The 21,717-nt window shown below is 40.2% G+C and overlaps 1 protein-coding gene across 1 annotated transcript; it reads right to left on the bottom strand.

The window, feature by feature from the left end:
* Positions 1-397: 397 nt before the first annotated feature.
* Positions 398-17,107, bottom strand: GCM1 (glial cells missing homolog 1). The gene is made up of 6 exons (XM_019520574.1): positions 17,038-17,107; positions 14,628-14,748; positions 12,363-12,615; positions 11,307-11,419; positions 10,054-10,182; positions 398-3,033 (listed from the first exon to the last, which is right to left on the bottom strand). Exons 2-6 carry the CDS (start codon positions 14,727-14,729, stop codon positions 2,293-2,295), a joined length of 1,338 nt encoding a protein of 445 aa, XP_019376119.1. The 5' UTR covers positions 14,730-14,748; positions 17,038-17,107; the 3' UTR covers positions 398-2,292.
* Between the last annotated feature and the right edge of the window lie 4,610 nt (positions 17,108-21,717).

The following is a 21,717-nucleotide window of genomic DNA, read 5'->3' as shown; positions in this document are numbered from 1 at the left end:
TCAGACAGTGCAGTAAATTGGTCTACATCAGCCTAATTGCTGCACGTGTATAGATGGTGATGCTTTATTGCACAGCAAGTGTCTACTGTGCAGTAAAGTGCATGTGTAGGAGTGCCCTGTTATACCTAAAATAGGTAGAGAACTAGGTTGTGAGAGTCCCCTTTAAATGCTGTATAAACGAAAAGTTGTGAAACATTTATGCAGCTGTAAGACCGTTTAATTACACACAAGACAATTTGCTATGGCAACTGAGAGACTTATGCGTGTGAGGAAAAGGCATAGAGCATGTAGAAAAGGAACCATGCAGTGTAGGCATGTTCAATAAAGCTTAGAAAGCAGTCCAGTGGCTCAGTACTTTGATCCATGGAGCATTTAGTCCATGAGAAATATCTCTATCTCTAACTGCACTGTATCGCTGCTTCTTTCATTTACTAACAACAGCCTTCTAGCTCTACTATGAATCTTAAAACAATTTTCTGCCACCTTCAGTAAGGTTATAAAGGATTTATGCCATGACCTTCTCAGGTGAATGTAACCCCAACAAGTATCTTCATGATGCTTCTCTGACTATAGATTATCTTCAGAAAAACGTAAGCATTGTCCTGTCTGTCTGCCTGTCTGATGTAGTCTGTTGTGTTCCAGTTAAAGGACAACCCCTCTGCCCCTCAACTGTGCGTACTTTTTCACCTTGGATCCTCAGCCATGTGGACAATTTTAAATTTAACTGAACTACCTCAGAGTTCATTGCCAAGAATTTAGAATTAGATGACATGATGTAAATATGATGATTCTAATTTAACAATATCTGCATACTTTTTCAGAGAATATATCATTAATAAATGGAACTTTGCAAAAGTCCCAATGCAGTGTGCCATACAGTGAGCCAGATCACTAGAAGGTTGGCTGCATCCTGTTCCAATGTGCTGATCATACTGTTTAAATACAGGAAAAGTTAGTACAGAAATTGTTGAATGGCCTACTTGATACTAGAAGCCTGCAGATCTGCAGACTGTGTGACACGATCTTTAATTAAACTTAGCTTAGAAAATTCATATTTCTAGCCCTGATGAAAAATCAAAATAAAAAGTACACTGATATATTAGGATGGTAGTTGTTATGGACTGGAAGGAAGCTTTCTGAGTCAGTCTACAAGAGAGGTGACTGCTACAATATGAAGTATATGTAGGCGCATACCAAATATATATCATAAAAAACCACTATAGCTCCTTATGTTTCCAAATTGTAGCATAAATTTTGAAACATTCTGTAAGTATATATTATCTTGCTCTTGTAAATGTCTCTAAACTCCACCCTTATGACAGGATTGTTTCCACAGCAACTAAAGTATTTAAAAGTGGAAAAGGCAGAGGCAATCTAAAGAGATGAAGTCAAGCAAATAAAAAACAAATGATCAGACTGAACCTGTTTGACAGACACCAAGTATGTCACGGAGTGGGGTACTATTAAGTTTTTATTACCATTTGTTTTGTAATACTCTCTTCCCTGACTCATGCCAATAAAATCTTTACTGCATGTCACACTACAACATATCATTTGGGGAATTGCTTGTTTAGACTAGGGAGGGGAGATGGGTTGAAATGATGAAGTCTGTGTTTAGACCCCTAAGTTCTGGGGTGTTTAAACAGGGGAGGGGATGGAATAGGAGAAAGATGTACTAAAGGGCTTGCTAGAGCCTTAAATGACAGAAAGAGTAGCTTAAAAGGAATCAGCAGGGCAAGCTGCATGGAAATGTCCATAAATTGGGTAGGTAACATACCCACAGGGGTGGAGTAGGGCAGGGGTGGCCAACCTGTGGCATGTGTGTCACATATAGCTTGGGCAGCCTTTCGGTGTGGCACACAGCAGACTGGGGAGGGGACAGGGAGCAGACAACAGGGCAGTTGAGTGGGCAGAAAGAGGAAAGTAAAGATCAGGCAGGGATCACAGGGCAGGGACAGAAAGCAGGGGAAGAGGATTGGAGTGGCACAGGGCAGGGACAGAAAGCTGCTTGGGCAGGGGAAGGGGATTGGAACAGCACTTAGAGATGTGGGGCAAATTTGTGGCATGTCTGCCCAAGAGATTGGTCCCCAGTGGAGTAGGGGATAAACTGAACTATGTTTTGTTTCCTCTGCCCTGGTGTGCAAAGATGTGCAGGGGAGCTGTACCGCTTCATCCCACTTCCTGCAATACACCAATGCAGAGGGGACACAAAGTGAAGGTAAAATGCTATCCAAACTAGAACAGGGAGTACAGAATCCAGCCCAGGAGGGAAGGCAGGAAACTCAAATATGATCATCTCAAAGGACAGAGATTAAAAAACATTTCATTGTTGCAGTAATCCAGACTGGGGTACTTTCGCTCTTCTTCAGAGTCCCATTCAGTTCCTTTCACGGGGAGCGAATGCTGATGTACAGTGTTCATAACAAGGTAAGGATCCTCTTGGGAGAGATGGTACAAGGAGGGAGGGATGTAGCTGCTGTTATAGTTCATATGTGATTTTCCTTCATAAAAATCCTCTCCACATAGGCCTACATTAGGCCTGAAGGGGTAGTAGCCAGCCTTTGTTGTATGCGGTACAGGGACATGCTGTAGAGTGGATTCAATACAGTTTTGCGAAGAAAGGATTTCACGATGCAAATCAGTCAAAGGCAAAGCAGAGTCATTGCAGAATTTTTCATTGCATGGATTTCTTCCCAAAACTCCGTTTTTATTCCAACTTTGTGGCTCTTCATAGCCAACACATGTATTATAAACAGAAGGTCTAGATTGGCTTCCAATATCACATCCTCCACTGCCAACATCTTTGTACTTGTCATAGAGTGTGTTAGATCTTGTAACCTGAGCATGTTCGGTAAGATATGGGGATCTTCCAAAGCCATAGTTTTTTGCAAGAGACAAACTGGTACTTATCATGTGCTCTTGTGGGGGGTTGTCTAGTAAATGTCTGTTGAAATTACTGGGTGATATATAGTCTTCCTGACCAGAAAGATGTAAAGTCAGAGCTTCTTGACTCTGAATCTCATCTGCTAAAGACTTAAGAAAGAAAAATGCTGTTTAATAACATGAACAAAAAAAAATATATATATACACTTAAGCCAGACTGATAAATTCTGTAACTACAAACAACCAGACCCTGTTAGAGTGCCAGTACTTGTTCCCTCCTTGTGTTATATTATTGATTTGCTTTATCATGCATAATAGTCAAGAATTGCTCTATTATTTTTCTGTAGTCAAAATACAAGTGAAGTGAAACTAAAAGAACTGGCATTCTCCAAGGGCTTTGAATATAAGCTCATAGTACATATATAGACAATTAATTGGAAAGGCCAAGAAACCCATCCAAATATTGTGCGTCTACCTTACAACTAGTATTTGTCCTTTCAAACAGTGGAGCAGGATTAGGTATCCAAATGATAATCCATGGTATAAGAAACCTAGACCTTAGTGAAAAGGGAAGGATGGTTTAGTGAGCAGAGCATTAATCTTGGATCTGTGATACCCAAGTTCTTTGTTCTATGACAGTCTTCCTACATGATCTTGGGCAAGTCACTTAGGGGTAGGTCCAAAGGGACTTTGGCACTGCATACCCTAACTTCTAGCTCTCTGCTGCTTAGGGCAATGATCCTCAACTGGGGTTTGACTGCACCTTGGGGTTCTGTAAGATCCCTTAAAGGTGCTGTAGTGTGCTGTGTAATAGTATGGTTAGATGGGCAAACACCTATCTATGATTCACAAGATAAACAAATCCTGAACAAGATAAACACAGAGATTTCAGAAACTTTATAAGATTAATTCAAAAGATTTCAAATATGAATCCATAGTGTAAAAACATTCTGACCTGTTGTGAGCTTTCTGAGTGATTTCCAACAGAAGAATTGCTCTATTATTTTTATGTGATCAAGAAATAAGAGAAAGCTAAGAGGGTTTAAGTTTAACAAGGTTGAGAATCGCTGGCTTAGTGGAAGAACTTAGCTTCTGTCTTAGCTTCCTGTACGTGGGACTTGGAATACCAAACAGCCGAATGGATGAACTGCCTAACCTTGCCAATCACAGGGATAACAGAGACCTGGTGGGACTCTACCCACAATTGGACAATAGCTATAAAGGGCTACAGCTTGCATAGGAGGGATCTCATAGGGAAAAAAGGTGGAGGTGTAGCTCTATATGTAAAGGAGCAGTACACCTCCTTGGAAGCCAAAATTGGTACTAAGGAAGGGCAACTTGAGACCCTCTGGGTCAAGATATGGGGGGCAGGATGCAGCAAAAGGGAGCTAACTGTAGGAATATATTATAGACCTCTGAATCAAGATGAGAAGCTAGATCTGGAATTCTCCAGAAAACTGGAAGAGGCTGCGAGAGCAAAAGATATGGTTGTCATGAGTGATTTTGAACTACCTAGACATCTCCTGGGAAGAGCCCTCAGCCAGATCTGACTGGTTGCATAGATTCCTGACTTGTATCAATGAGCTCTACCTGTCTCAGGATGTACTCAGGCTGACCAGAGGAAATGTGCTCCTAAATTTAGTTTTTGCCAAGGGGGATGACCTGGTGAGTGATCTGATGATAGAGGGTAACCTAGGTGACAGTGACCATGACACTATCACTTTCACTGTCCATCATAGGGCTGGGAAATCTGTCAATAAGGTACAAATTCTTCATAGATTTCATAGACATTTGAGCTGGAAGGGACACCAAAGCGTCATCGAGTCCAGCCCCCTGCCCCAAGGGCAGGAAGTCAGCAGGGATCATAGGATCCCAGCAAGAGTACAACGGGGGAATGATGTCCCAGGATTTGCTTGAGAAGCATCTATGAATGCAAGCCAGCATTACCTTCTTGACTTTAAAAAAGCTGACTTCAATAAGCTAAGGGCTTTAGTGAGTAATGCCCTACGAGATCATGGACTGGAGGGAAAGAGTGTGCATGAAGAGTTGTCGTTCCTGAAGGACACAATTCTCAGGGCACAGAAGTTGTCCATACCTGTATGCAAAAAAGGTGGCACAGGGGCACAGATCTTCTGAAAAAGAAAAGGGAGGCTTACGAATAATGGAAGCTAGGAATAGGCAGATTAGAAAAGAAAAGGTGGTGCCCAAATTCACGTTAGCAACTGAAATCAAGGACCATAAGAAGTCCTTCTGTACATAGGTAACAGGAGGAAAACCAGTGGAAACGTGGGACCACTGCTTAATGCATCTGGACATCTGATCACTGACACCAAGGAGAAAACAACTCCTGAATAAGCACTTTGTATCTGTATTCCATCAATCTAAGAGTGGTAGTCTGCTGAATGCAAATATGATGCAAAATAGTCACAGTAGGTATGATCACCCACCAACAGTCAGTGCAGAGCTGGTGAAAGAACAGCTATAGAGGCTGGATAGCTATAAGTCAGCAGGATCACATGACCTCCATCTGAGCATGCTGAAAGAACTAGCTGAAGTCATCACAGGACCACTGGCAAACCTGTTTGAGAATTCGTGGTGCTCAGGAGAGGTCCCAGAAGACTGGAAGAGGACCAATGTTGTGCCTATCTTCAAGAAGGGGAGGAGAGAAAACCCAGGGAACTACAGGCTTATTAGCCTGATCTCAATCCCAAGAAAAATCCTCAAAAATTCTCAAGGAGTCCATATGTGATAAGCTAGTAGAAGGCAAACTTCTGAACAACAACCAGAATGGCTTTGTCATGGGTAGGTCATGTCTGCCTAACCTCATCTCTTTCTATGACCAGGTTACTCACCACCTGGATAAGGGAGATGAGGTCAACATCATTTATTTGGACTTTAGGAAGGCCTTTGACTTGGTGTCCCATGAGGCACTCAAGATAAAACTAAGGGACTATGGGCTCAACAATTCAATGGTCAGATGGGTGGAAAACTGGCTGTGGGGTCAGACCCAGAGACTACTAGTAGACAGATCTGTGTCAACATGGTGGAAGGTAGCCAGTAGGGTCCCCCAGGGTTTGGTACTTGGACCAGTGCTTTTCAATATGTTCATCAATGATCTGGATGTAGGGGTGAAAAGCACACTGGCAAAATTCACTAATGACAGTAAGCTGTGGGGAAGTGTGGCCATGCATCAGGGTAGGCTGTTGATCCAGGTGGACCTAGACAAATTAGTAAGATGGGTGGACCAGAACCAGGTGCTGTTCAACACTGAGAAGTGTACAGTGCTGCATCTGGGGAGGAAAGTTCTACAACAAACTTACAGGTTCAGTGGTGCTATGCTAGCTAGCACCGCATCCAAAAGGGACCTGGGGGTCATAATTGACCATAAAATGAAGAGAGCCATCAGTGTAATGCTACAGTTAGCAGAGGAAACAATATGCTGGCATGCATCAACCGATGCATCTCAAGCAATACTAAGGACATTATTCTCCCACTCTACTTAGCATTGGTGAGGTTGCAGCTAGAGTACTGCATCCAGTTCTGGGCACCACACTTCAAGAAGGATGTGGAGAAGCTTGAGAGAGTCCAGAGAAGAGCCACTCATATGATTAGAGGCCTGAAGAGCAAGCCGTATAAGGAAAGGCTGACAGATATGGGACTGTTCAGTCTAGAAAGGAGAAGACTTCAGGGGGATTTGGTGGCAGCTTACAAATATATCAGGGATGAGCATCAGGGGCTACAATTCACCAAAGTGCCCTGGGGAAAACCAAGAGCAATGGTTCATAAATTCCTAGAAGAAGGTTTCAGACTGGATATAAGGAAAAACTTCTTCACAGTTCGTATGACCAAACTTCGGGGGTGGTGCAGGCACCTACCCTGAAGATCTTCAAAAGTAGACCTGATGCACACTTTGTTGGGCTTATATGACCCCAGCAGTCTTTCCTGCCCAGAGCAGGGGGCTGGACCCAACGATCTCATGAGGTCCCTTCCAGCCCTAAACTTCTGTGAATCTGTAAACGGCAAAGAGACTGCTCAAAGGTAATTCAAGGGAACCACTATTCAAACATAATTCAGCTCCTAAATCCAGCCCACAGGGAGTCATCTTTCCCATCCTGAAATTCTCATCTACAAACTTCTCCTGGAGCTGTGCCCCTAATTCGGGTCAGACCTTTCTTATACAAAACCTACCCTTGCTATCCCAGTGGTTAGAAAATCACCTGGGAGAAGATTTTGTAAATTTCTGCTCAAGCTGATTTGAAGCATAGACTTAAACTTAGATCTCCCCCATCCCAGAAGAGTGTCCTAGCCATAAGGATATTCAGGGGAAAGTCTTTATTGGTCTCTCCTCCTGAAGTTGTATATAAGGAACTATTTATTAGTAAAATAGAACATTAGTACAACAGTACAGTACAAAACTTCAATTGGAAAAGTCAAGAACCCCATCCAAATCTGTTGTCTTTTCCTTTGAACTAACATTTGTTCTACCAAACAGTGGAGAGAGAGAGATTAAGTGTACAGCCCTATGGTTAGGAGACATGCCTAGGAAAGGGGATATTTATTTATGGATCAGCTATAGAGAAGCAATACTTACAAATAAAATTGCTCTTCTAATAAATTTATTGTAGTTTAATTAACTTGTTTCTACAGAATTTGGTAAAACTGAATAGGAAGTTTTTCTAATTAAATTGTTGTTACCTTTTAAATGGACCTTTTCAGCCTAATAAAAGGGCTATTCCTTACACTTTTATAAAAATCGTCTTTCTTATTTTTAACTGACTTATTTTCCTCTCTGTAAAATCCTGAGCTTTACATACACATTTCATTTGATGGAAGAGCTGTGTGCTGAAATTACTTGGCTAGGCACAATTTGCAATCTCTTTAACTACTCTAATTATTGGATTATAATTTTATGAAGCTTAATTCCTTCTGGTACATTTACTCTTTATATACACTAGTGATTTGTCCTTACAGGCTTTTCTTTCACATTTTACTGCTGTATACCTGTAATTATAGCAACTTTGTGACTTGTTGGATCCAGGAGCAGAACAGACATCTTTAGATATTCTGAAAAGTCCTTTCATAGCATCTGATGGACTAGACTGTTGCCTACAGAAGCGCATGTCTCTTTAAACTAGCTAGTTGGTGAGGTGCCAGCCTGCCACACCTTCTGCCTTCAGATCTGTGGAGACTTTCTTTAAAAAAAATCAATCTCCTGTATTGTCACTAGATCACTGTCCTTCCTTAGTCAACGAATAGATGATATTACATGGGCAATTTTTAAAAACATGCTTTGTCTCTCATATGTATCAATGCATGCATGTGTACATATACATTTTGTAAAATGATATCTTTTGAACATTTATATATAAATAGAGCACTATATAGATCACTTTTAAGCAATCACATATTTTCTATAGTTCTCCTTCATGGTACATTATAACAGCTTTAAAATTTTAGAAGCTTTTATCAGTTTAAGTAGCAGATTCCTCATCTTGAGTCAAAATCCTTGGTTTGTGATGTGACAGGTGGTTATTACAGAAATTATCGTCGTATGACAGAGTGTTACATCAAGGGAGGAAAGGACAGCAGAAGCATATTTGCTTCAGATAAATAAAGACAAAATTCTTAGCGGAGGTAAATTGGTGCAACTCCAAATCAAAGGAGCTGCTGCACCCATTTAAACCAGGTGAAGAACTGGCCTGAAGAGCTTGTACTGAGCTTGACATCAAAATTGACATGAACTTTAATAAGACTCAAGAAGTGGACAAAGGGCGTTTGGCCTGAGTTAGCAGGCTCAGGCACATGGGAAATATAGCAAATGGGACCCACTTCTATGTGGTTACTTTGGAGCAAAGTGTGCAAAATGCACCTGCATAAATTAGGATAGGATTAAATCACCAAGCAGAGACTTTCCAGTCTAAATAGATCTCTACGTTTTGAAACAGTGGATTGTTGGTGGTATATTTGCATTGCAAGCCAATTTATCCTGCCTCTTGGGTGGGTTTTGCTGCACTCACTGAGCTCCATGGCTAGGCTGCTACTGAATACCAAAGCCCTTTTAAAGTTAGAACAGGTATGACAACTCTACATTGCTGTGACTGCAGTGTAGACATACCACTGATTTCTTAAAAGCTTGTATCCCCTGGTTCTTGCATCAGATGCTAGCTGCCATAGCACTATGTATTCTCTCCTTTTTTACTGGGAATAATTTTGATCTTCAAATACAGTGTTTAAAATTAGGGAAAAAGATTGAGGTCTTCTGTACTTAGACTAGTGCTTGTCTAAGGTTTGCTCAATTAAGTTACTGCCTGAACATAGCTTCCAGTTTCAGACATTCATTTCTGGGCTTTTTTTTTTTCCATGAGTAGACCAACCCATGCTTGATAATTAATGCCTAACAAAAGGGGCAGCACCATTAAGCATACCATCTTAAAATATCAACATTGATCACACCAGATGCAAGATCACTCACTTGTCATGTTTCATTTTAAACAGATTAAGATCTCAACAAACATCAATAAGGAACCAACAGGCATGTTTTTGAGAGATGACTTCTGAACTGAGACATACTTTCCATAAAAACATCAGGTCTTTGTATATTTGATATAAACTTTACAAATAGAGCTTTACAATGAGAATTGCAACACAATTTGTTCGTGCTGGAATAGGGAACGTAAGCGGTATGTGCATTCATGAACCTCTAAAGATCTCTTTAAAATCGGGCAAGAATATTAACTTAGCTGGGGTTATACCGGCAAAAGTCAAGCTTTTTCCGTCATTCTCCTTCTATTATTCTTTATAATTAATAAATACCAGAGGCTCTGGATTATGGTTGTGGTGCAATGCCATAACTGCATGCCTCTGGGGGCAATCAAGGAAAGGAGCAGCTTTTGAGACTCAGAGGCACAATTCCATCCCTTGCGCCATGGTAGAATTTGCTGTTGGTGGGTATCCGAGTTAAACTGCACGTTGCTCAGTTAAGCTGATCAGAGTCCAGGGAGTGCATCCAAAGCTCTGCTCAGTTTACATTTGTCTGCTCCTGGGAGGATAGAAATAGGGGTGTGGAGCTTGCTTACTCCCAGAACTGAGTTTCAGGAAGCCCAGGCAACAAGTACATAGGAAAGGGATGAGCAGGTGCTGCACATTACATGTATCAATAGTAAAGGTTACCTCAGCCTCCCGAGTTTTTTTTAGTCTTGGAGAAGTGGGGGAAACAACTGTAAGTGCTTTCTGGAGTGATCTTCTTGCTTCTGCTTCTAGCTTGGTTTCTGGTCTTGGATGATCATGTGCTCCTTTGGACTTTAGCAAGGAACATGAAAAATGAAGATAAAAACAGAGTTTAAGTAGTACCTGTAGTGTATAGGGTTCATGGCATGTGCATAAAATCCTGACATGGGTTGAGTGACCCAGTGGATTTTACCTCATGAAATGTGTTTATGTTCAGCTTAAGTCACAGGTAAAAATTAGTGGGGTGATCTGTTGCTGATGAACGTTTTCTGAATTCCCAAAATCTTTGCACAGTGTTTACATATAGAGCAGGCTTTCGTCAATAGACAGTAGGCTTGCAGACTAGATTTGCAGCTGGTCACAGTCAAAGAGTGGGCTTTGTCTGTACTACACAAGAGTCGCCAGTTCTATTAGCTCTTTACTGTAGTGAAGACATGCCTAGCTTTCAGAACACGAAATACATATATATATATAATTCCTTATTTCCTTCTACCCTCCTTTTGAGCTGTTGGCTACAGAAACTTGCGTACCTTAATTATACTATCCCGATAGGCCTTGGCTTGGGTAGCTGTTTCACTTTGATTTTGAGGTATATCGGTACCTTTGTGATATCCCCAGTTTACAGATGGGGAACTAAGCTAATAATACTTTGCTCCCTCACAAGGGAGCAAAGGGCTGGTACTTTAAAGATTGTGGGATGCTCAGCTGTCATAAGGACTTAAAAGAAAATCCTGCACATCTCCTAAATGGTCAGAGCAAAGCTTTAAAAACAAAGTCTTCAACTCAACCAGGATCTGGATCATTAACTAAATGTTTGAGGTGTATTAATGCTTAACCCAGTATTGTGAGCTATCATAGATTTTTAGATACAACCACCTACTGCTCTAAGCAATCCCCCTTCCTAGACGGTGTTGCTGAGAAGGATGTGACAGTAACAAACCATTTCTGACCCTGCAAGGGTTTTCAAGTTCAGGCTTGTGCTCTATAGCTTATTAGGGCCTTGTCCAAAGTCCCTCAGAGTCCATGGGAGTTTACAGAAACCCATTCATTTTGATGCTCTTTGCAATAGGCCCTATACAAAAAGTATAATGAACATAGTAGCAAAATGTTGTTAGCTGAAACAAATGCACGATTTTAGATGATCTGATAAAGTATCTTTTGAACTCAGCTTGGATAAAACTGAGTGTTCTACCAACCTGAAAAAATATGAATGGTCCTTCATGCCTCCAGAAGTTAGTGACAGGATAACCACCATGGCCTCGACAAGAAATAAGCTTCAAAGGCCCATTGCAGTTTGGACAGCATTTCCCTAGAACAAGGGCAGTGAGAAACATTTTCTCATCCAGCAGTCAGAGGAATGTTTTCTGTGACATTAACTCCTTGGGGTGGATTGCTATTTTTTTTGTGCTTGGGGGCTCAGAAACTTAGTTTGTAGAACTATGCAGAAAACCTTCACACATCAGCGCTGACTAATTCTTATCTTGCTCCTGTTAGAGGTGACCTGCAAAAACCATTACTAAGACTTGTATATTTATCCTTTTTGTTTTTTACTGAAGTATAAAGAAAGGCTTTAATCTTTAAGGGTATTTTGTCCCTTTTTTTTTAAAGAAAGACGTATCAGGAATAGTACATCTTTCCTGGTTTTGCTGGAATCAAATCAGAAATTAAATCACATCCAATAGTTTAACTGAAGGCTGTAACAAAAGCTTCCATTATCCAGTATGTTTATTAGTCATTGAAGTGGCTAACAGGCCAAACAATCAAAAAGAGTGTTAATCCATCTTAACTAAAAATGATTTCCCTCATCAATTATTAAACTTCTGATCTCTTCTTGTTGTGATGTTACTTTTTCACTAATTTCAAGAATGAAGGGAGAAAAGTCAAAAGCCCAGTTCTTTTCCTTTAGAGGTGGCCTTTAAGTAAAAAATCATTTCCCATGGAAGTGGGATTCCTATGCAAATGAATAAAGTAAGTACTCAGTTGCACCAGGCTGGAAATTAGGGCATAGTTAGAACATGGTAGGAAGTACATGGCAACCAGTCAAGAAAACTGCAGCAGGAAACAAGGAGGAAACAAAACAAAAAACAGTATTTTTCAAAATATTGAAATTGTATTTAATAACACAGTATAAGGTTGAGGTTGAGAAGGGTCTAACAGGTCTCTTTCTCCTCTGGTTTCTATTGTGTTGTATTAATTTATTAACTAGTATATTAATAACAGAGGTGTTGCTATCTCCACAGCGTCATACTTACTCTGCTGTTTTTGCCTAGCTTTATCACATATGGCTGGTCTCAAATAGATCTTCCTCCCATCAGGAGTTGAGCATTCATTGCTGCAAACCACCACACCGAGACAGGACTTTTTTAAGATACGGGAGTTGTGATTGTTGGTGTTTCTCATTGCCCAACTACTGTGGTGCCGCTGAGCATTTTTATCATCCGAGCTATAGATACGCTTTACATAGGAATCTGGCCATTCTTGAAACCAATCTGTTTGTTTCACATCCTGTTAAGAACCCAAAGAATGCCACATTTTAGGCTAGGAAATAAAACCGTTTCCCAGTTGGAGAACATAAGACCCTCTGCTGAAGTTTGTCACTGTGGTGGTATAACAAGGCCTTACATAAAGGTCAGTGGGCTATGGTAAGAGTTGCCACCGTAGGCTTGGGGATGACTGGGGAAAGGGAGGTGCCTGTAGTTTCTCAGTGCTCCAGTGGACCCCTCCAGGTGCTAGAACATGCTATTGGCCTTTGGCCTGGTTCCAACGTACAATCCAGTACAGATTAGCCCTTTGAATCTACTTTATAAAGTCCTCATATCTTGCAATTTTTAACTGGTTTATTTCCTTAGGATTCATGACAGAAGTCCTTATTCATTGTTCTTAAGATCTGTCTATAAAGTTTGGAATTGTACCCAAGCATGTGGTTTGGCTCAGCCTCATGAGCTGCAGGGTAAGCACTGACAGATCCAAACTTCCCCAACATTTGTGGGGCTTCAGATTCCACTGTTCTGTTTAGGCTATTCTTTGTAATGCCAACATAAGTCTTTTTAAAATGAAAAATATAGGACATCTTGGTCTGGCTTCATGTCACAGATTGAGCCAAAAGTCTATTTGGTAAAGAACAGGGAAAAAAAACCACATGAAAAAAGGACATTTCAAGAAGTCATTTGTTAGATATCACCCCATGGCTTACAGGCAGTACAAGAGGAAAATATCAGTGGGCTAAAACGAGCTAACATACCCTCTGTTGCTTTTGTGGGGGGGAAAAAACTGGTGGCAATGGGGAAGGGCTGGGCAGGACTTGCTGATCCAAACTACCTGAGCCTACGGTGGCAGTGAAGTCAAGAACTGAGGGAAGAGGGACTTTTCTTTTGTTCTTTCAGTGCTCCGCTGGCTGGTGCCTAGGTTGAAAGGACAAGGAAGCCTTTTGATTTGACGGCAGATGCAACCACAGTTAAGCTTGAAGGGGAGGGTTTGGGGGGAACTAGAACCAGGATTCTTTAGGCAAGAAGTCTGGATACAGGATGTGGACTGGGAATAAGAGCTGGACTTTGGGGAGTTGCAAACTGAGATGAACAGCCAGGAGCTGAGAGGTGAAGGACAAGGTTGGTGAGTCAAGAATGGGACAAGGACCCTAGCAGGTAGGTCAGAAAGCAGGATCCTAGGACCTGAAATTGAGGCTGGGGAAGACTGGGGAACCAGGAGAGGTGATTTTCTTGGCCAGGAGACTGGGACCTGGATAAGAGCTGAAGAGGTCATTATTTCTCAGCAAATATCTGTGAAGCAGAGTTCCCAACCATGTAAGCCAAACTGTTTATGGGTAGCCACTAGCTGTGTGTTGTTTGTTATTTGTGTGCCCAACTTGACACCATGGGTTTTGCTTGCAGAAGATGCAGCTGAAGTTAAGGAATGCTCTGCTTTGAATATAGAACATGCTATATATGCTAAGTACTCAGAAAAAAATCAAATGTTGGGTATCTCAATTTGGTACCCACAATTATTGGACACATTTGATCTGAATCTTTCTGTGCCTCAGTTTATCAACTGTAAAGTGAGGATAACAATGCCTCTTCATCTCACAGGAGTGCCACAAAAAGAAATTCCTTGTTTAGATAGCACTTAGGTACTATGGTCCTAAGCCTGCAATGAAATGAATACTTCTCTATTTAGAATAATACGAAGTACACAAAGCATGGGGATTCATACTGTAAAATAAGCATAAAACAAAATAATAAATAGTAACTCAGCCCATTCAGTGGTCTAGGAAGCTAGTAAATCTACATTTTTACTCTTCCTTACAATACCTCTTCCAAAGGGAAAATGTCTCCGAGCATAAAAGTTTTGGCAAATATTTCTAGCTTTTTTACATGTATGCCTCACCTTGATGGAATGCTCTAGAATGTGATTCCTAGAAAAGCAGTGAAGAGAAAGGATATATGGATGATTTACAAGGTATCTCAGAAAGACCGTAACTGGATGAATTTGTAAATAAAAGGTTTTCTAAAATGCACACGTACCTGGGGAAGTTTGATGTCATTGATATCCCAACTTGTTGTTTCTTCATTTTGAGAAGCAGAGTCCTCTTGTTCCATGATAACGTCATCTGGAGCTTTCAGCATTTCTGAATTCCCCCTGAAACTTAACAAGAAAAGCTATTGTAGCTGCTTTTGAAGTTGCCTAGCTGTCACCTTCTCAAGCAGTTTACAACCAGGAAGCTGTTTCCTGAAGCTAAATTAGAGAGAGACTGCCTATTAAAGATAAAATCAGTGTTCTGATGCTAGAAAAACTTGTTCCATTTTAAGTTTTGCAAGCAGACAAAGCAATGGAAAATATAGCTTAGAGATAAAATGTGATCTTATGGTGGCACCATTAACAGAAAGTAGGCTGGGAGTTTATCAACTGTTTTGCTTTGCTCATTCTTCTCTGATACCAGATTTATATTACTGTAACTCAGTTGATCTACTCTTTGTAAATGAGATCAGAATCAAGCCCAATATTTCCAGCAGTTATATAGCTGAAGAGCTCAGCACTTTCTAAGGGCTCTTTTCTGTTGTTGCTTATGCACTAGATTTTTCACATACTATACATTACCAAGGTGAGGTGCAATAGGTGACTGCTGTATCATTTACACTGAAATGATTCTCAGCCATTCTGAAAATAGCTTGCAGCTCTGAGAGCTTATTGATTATATAAGGGGTGGGAAATGTACAAAAAGGGGCAGAACTACATAGGCTTCATGCATTTTTCTGTTTCAGCTTGCAGGATAAAAAGGGCCTTTTCACCAAAAATATGTCTCTCTCCTGGATTCTGTATTTGTATACTGCTTTTCAGGCAGCATTTCTGTACCAGCAAAGTATAATACTACATCATCAGCAAGTACACACATGCATTTCCTTGGGAGACACCATTATTTTGGAGAGAGAAGTAAATCTGAGAATGATCAGCCAGATCCTCAGCTGGTATAAAGTGAAACAGCTTGATTGATTTTAATGGAGTTACACCAATTTACACCAAGTCAGGATCCCATGTTGTATAGTGAGATAGGAAGCAAAGTTTATTTGATTTTTTGCTCTTTCATATATGAGTATATTAAATTTATATTAGGCAATGTTCCCTAGTAGTTAGAATAGGGTATCGGGACTCATTTTCTTATTGCTAGCCTTGGCTCTGTGAGCTCAAGTGTCTCAAGTGAGTCAATATACAACCCTGGAAAAAAAATTCTAGCTTCTGTGCGTCTTGCTTTACCCATCTAAAAATGGTGATCACCTTAACAATCACATCTTTGATCGGTCTGTATCATGAGGGTTAGTTTCTGAATGCTCACAAAGCACTTTGGAATCAGAACTCATTGTAGAGGTGATATCTTTTATTGGACCAACTAGATTTTGGCAAAAAACAAATCTTTAATTGCAAGCTTTCAGGCACACGCACCCTTCTTCAGGTGTAGAAGAAAAGATTGTAAAAGTTCTGGTTACCTAAATACCTGACAACCTGGGTACCTGACACAAAGCACCTTGAGATTCTTTGCTATAAGGTACTATGAAAACTATAGTCAAAGCACTACCACCCCAACAGGTAAATCTGATTATATCAATGGTAAAACAGTAAGATATTGAAAAGTGCTGGCATTCACTCTAAAGTGCATTAAAAATGACAAATGGTATTTAATATTAATTGCTTTCAGATTTGCATGGGCAAATTAATTTTTACTAGGCAACTAAGTCATTACTGCTTCAGAAATGATGTTACTAGCATGATCTTGTGCAAGGAAAGACAGCTTTTCTACAGAGAAGTTACAAGAGGCTGTAGAAAACATCGGGTCTTTGTATATTCTCATATTACATTCTTATTACAAGGGCCAATATACTCAGCACTGAAGAGGGGGACAATAATATTAGAAGAGACACCCTAAAATGACAGTAACAGTAGGAAACAGGATTGAAATTGCTAAACAACTATCCTTGAATATTCCTTGCCCTTGAATATTATATGACTTGTTACATGATTCAGACAGCAGTCCCATTGTTTTAAAATGAGCGGGTTTGGAAAGCAAAAGAAACTATAACAATTTGCAGTGGAGTATTTCTCTTTTATCTTGCTTTGCCAAAGAGTAAAATATAATTAAATCTTACTTCAAAGTTCAGTGAAAGAAAAATGATTTTAAGTAACACAACCTAATAGACAAAGTTGCAGTGAATCATATTTGCACAGCTACAGGTTGGTATGGATTGAATGCTTGCAAAACTTATAGTAATAATTAAATTATGTTCTGTCTTTTAAAAAAATTCAGTTGCTATTTGTTCATTTTTTTATTAGTGCAGTACATTAGTTTGAAGATACCCAAACTTTACGGTAAATAATTTTGTATCCTTTCTTTAGCAATCCTCTTAGTTAACTAACAGTTAGTGTTTCTATGACATATCTTACCTCTTTGACTTGGCAGGTGGATGAAACTGATGTAGTGTGTCTGAACGCAGAAATTCTTTGAGGACAGAGCTCTCAGGCTACACTCACTTCCTAAGTCTCAGTAGCTCTACCCTATCGCATGATAAGATACCATATGCTAATGAGCTTTGGCTGCTATCCAATTAGAACTTAGCTATTCACAGCCAAGGACATGTAAGAAAACTTGAAAGGTACCCTATAAATTGGCTAGTTTGAAGCATTATAAGAAAGGGATATGGGACTTCCAGCTCATACTGTACCTCATAGAAAATATGCCAGATTTCCTTAATTTTTTCTGACAGGCAGACTTTATGTGTGATGAAGGGGTGTCAATAGACTAAGCCAATTTAGTTAAATATTAGATTAGTTCAATGTGGGTCCAGACCCTCTCCAGTTGGCATTCAAAGTGGGTGGAGTGGAGTTCAAAGCATTTGGCCTTTTGTATCCAGATAGTCTCCTGAATAAAACTTAACATGGATAGAGAAACATCACTTTTGGCCTATATTCTATTTGTCTGCCATGATCATGCCTCTCCATTGGAAGCCCACTACCCAAAAATACTTAAGCCAGTCATGGAATCAGTAAAGTCAGATCCTCCCATGTCAATAATTCTCTGTCAAACGTAATGATAACAGCCTGGCTTCACAGTCCCAAAGTAGTGATTGTTCAGCATATGTTTTAGATAACTGTAACAGTCCAAATAATCTAGTTTCCCTCCTCCTTCCCCTCCCCCTTCTTTTTTTATTTTTTTTGTACCATACTATTTTTTCTCTGAAGGTTTGCTTTGTGGCAAGCATATTTAGAATTATAATAATCAGCAGCAAAGCATTTAAGAGATTCTAATAAATATTTTAAATGGTGTTAAAGCTCATGTTTCAGGGTAGAAAATCATTTCTGAATTTCAAAGGATTAAGGGCTTTCTTGAAGCTTTCTAATGCTGGCTGAGATTTGGTATAAAGGCAATTACTGTATTTACTGTAGGTACTAGGCTAATTCAATGCAATTTGAGTTTCACTATTTGGACATAGCTTATTGAAAATCATAACCATAAGAAATCTCACATATTTTTCTTTAATATTACTTCTGCCGTAAAACAGCTGAAAAAAATATGGAGTCCTGGAATGCTTTTCACAAGAGGATCATGTTTCAGAGAACACCATGTAACACTGCTTTGGAAAATCAGTGTATCTTTTTATAGAGCTTGACTACTGGGACTTTTCGTTGAGGTGCCAAAGTGTGATGAAACACAATAGCCGGCCAGAGTAATGCATGGATGTAAGATGTTACTGAGAATGTTCATAAGATCATGCTCTTTTTCCTGTATTGCTTTACTGTGCTGTGAAGAAGACACTCATGTCAGCACTATCATCAGTCTTCCTTATTCCCTCCTTGGTGTCATCTTGCAGTTGATGACAACTTTTACCTGTTCTCAGGTGCAGTCAGTGGCCCTTTACGTGGGCACTGACTGGTGCTAAATTACACATCACAGTGTTTGTGCCAAATGGATACAACATTTGCTTAGACAAACTACAATACATACGGTCAACTATTCTCTCTAACTTATACATTCCACTGCATACAGATCTGTCATTTTTACTCAACATAGCATAACATGAAAGGTAGCCAAAGGAAGGAGGCCAGACAACACCATCTAAAAAGCCCATTAGTTTTCAGGGGCCAGTGTGCTCACATAGCACCTGCCTTTTGCCACTACCACATTCAGTCTCATCTTCCCAGTCTGTCTCTCTCAAATTGTCCAGCTCATGAGGGAGGGGTAATTCCCTTCCCCCAACAAATATATTAATCTCTGAATGTGGTGTGCTGTCCTCCCACAGCAAAAGCAGAAATGTCATGGTCCTGGGCAGTCTGGGCCCTGGGAACCCTCAGTACATGGCTATTGTCTTGGGTGCCTTGCATATATTTTAGTATTGAACCCTATGTATCTATATGAGGAAACTGGTGGCATGATTTCAGGAATGCTACAAAATTCCCTTGGAAGGCTCATGAGTCAAACTGAACCAAGTCCTCTCTTCCTGTGTCTTCTTTTGGGGACCTCATTGTTCTGTGCATGAGCAAGAGAGACAGAACTATGATGAGTGTCATTCAGACTGCATTCCTTCCTCCAAGTGTAATGCCCTCCTTCATCAAGCACTGCCTGAAAGCTGAGTTCTTCATATTTCTATGCATAGTCAAATGATACTGTCCTCTATTGGAAAGTTGTTTGTGATAATCGCTTCTTGGCCTCTGGCTCAGATCAAGAGTAGCTCCTATCTTTTGACACATTTAGTTTCACAATTAAAATTAAACAGGAATACCATAACTTCTTGTTTACACACTTAACATTCTGTATACCCTCCTAAAGTTTATAAAACAGACCTCTTTTTAAAAATTAACTAACTCTTAAGTCATGAAGTTACCATATTTACTTGTACACTCTTCCCCCAAAAATCAGCTCTCCAAAATTGGAGTGTATGACTTAAAAGGGGAAACTGATTTTTTTTCCCACTGGGGTAGAAGCATGAAGACACTGTGGGTGCATGTACACGAGATGCTACTGTGCAGTCATTACTGGAGTTACTGCGCGGTAGCGTATTAGCTCTGTCTGCTCTATGATGCACTACTGCATAGTACTTTTTGGCTACCGAACAGTCAGCGCCTCGTGTAGACATGCCCTGTATTACAAAATGTCTGCCAGCTTCTCTCTTAGCCACTAAGCAGCAGGGGTGGAGTCCAGTTTAAATTATTTTTCTGGCTGAGAGAGAAGCTAGTAGCTATTTTGCGACATAGCCCCTCCATGAAAAAGCCAGCTCTACGCCACAACTCTGGAAAAATCTCTTTTTCTGCATTCTACCTTCCAAAAGCAATAAACCTGTCTTACTTGGGGGCATGAGGTATGGGAGAACATTCAGTATTTGGGTTTGGGAAGTTATTCTTTTCTGCCTTAGTATCATACAAGTCTTGTATATACCTTGCACAAGATTTGATACTGAAGCAAGTTCAAGTGTTTCTTGTGATGACAGGAGATTGCCTTGCACTTGTTCTTCTGCTGGGGTAGTGTTTTGAGAGTCTGTGCCAAGATTTGTTGCTAAGTGGGCTTGTGTTCCTTCCATGTCCTGCTAATAAAATCTCAAGAGAGTATATATTTCACTATCCTTCATATCTGTGGTTTGTTCTTGCTTACAGATGCCTGATTTTCCCTGAAGAAATACCTTGATCCTGATGGGTTTTCCCAGTTGTATTTTTGGGAGATCTTTAGCTTGTTAGTCATTTTAGGCTTTGCCCTTTGGATGTTTGTCACTCTTCCATTGCTGCTGGTTTCAGTAATGCTGAGCTATAGGTCTCAAGGTAGGCCTGTTTCTTGACATCAAGAATTGTACTAAGCTACTATCAGTGCTTTCTGTGGGAGAGTATCTTCACTGAAGAATGATGGGCCATATATTTTTTTTGCTTTTTTTGCCTATTTCCATAACAGTTTTAATTATTTAAACTGCCAATTCAGCTTTTTCCTTTTGACTGGCGGTGATATGATGATAGCATGATGTGATGAGTTCCCATTCCCAGGTAAGTTGCATATTAGCTGGGGCATATTGCCTAAAACTTCACAATTCTAATCATATACACTGGAAAATGTTGTTGCCTTGTTTGGGATGGTTGCAGAGTGTTCAGTCCATTTTGTTCTCAGAAGCCTAAATGGTAGCCAATAATGAGGAAGTTGGTGTGGCTTATAGTCAGAGTCATATTTTCTTTTGCTCCAAGATCCATGTGGGATGCAGCGCATCTTCACTCCCATTTTTGCTGCTTGTCCTGTACTGCTCCACATGTATCACAGTGTTCTTGTTCATATGAGCCCAGTACAGAGGTCTGTGGCTTTCTGGAGATAGGCTTTTACTTCAGAATGGCTTCAACATATTCTTAAGAGAATATCTGTTTTCTGTGATCTGGACATGGTAATTAGACTGCCCTTACATATGACCCTTTTTTATATATTCAGTTCATCTTGATAGGCCCAATATTCTCTATAGGTCTGTGGGAATTCTCCCCTGGATTCTGACTGTGGTAATGCAAGACATAAGCCCTGCAAATCTTTGTCTTGTATTACTTGTTCTCAAATATTTTAACACCTGCCTTGGAACTGACTTGGATGGTGCTTTCTGTGTTTCTGTATTTCTGTCAGGTTAAATGTCTAATTTTGTTTCTCAGTTGCTTTAAGATTATGCTGCAGAGATCTTGTGGATAAGAAGTCAGCCCCATACAATTCAATTCCTTTCTTGAATTGCACATCTAAGTGCCAGCCCTGCTGTTTCAGTAGCTGGTGTGGAAATTGTTTTGCTGTCTAGTAGATTCCTACTCAAACATTTCTCATCCTTGAACATAATAGCTGAACTTTTCACATGTGAAAAAAAAGATATTTCTTTTCAACTTGGACATATATTTGGTCTACTGCTGCTAGTGACCTTGATGCAAAAACTACAGGTCATTTATTTTGTAGAAGTAATATCCCAGTCAGCATGTATTTCAGGGGTGGGCAATTATTTGGGCCCATGGGCCACATAGGGAGTGTTGATGAGCTGTTGCAGGCTGGGCCACCCTCCCTGCCATGCAACAGCTAACTAAAACTACCTAAGCGGCGCTGCTCCACACCCAGCTGGGGTCATGGGTGGG

Source organism: Gavialis gangeticus, unplaced genomic scaffold (genome assembly GCF_001723915.1).
Source record: "Gavialis gangeticus isolate Ggan-Ray unplaced genomic scaffold, GavGan_comp1, whole genome shotgun sequence".
Taxonomy (NCBI): Eukaryota; Metazoa; Chordata; order Crocodylia; family Gavialidae; genus Gavialis; species Gavialis gangeticus.
Note: the sequence above shows the minus strand (reverse complement) of the source record. Positions and strands in the feature narration are given on the sequence as shown.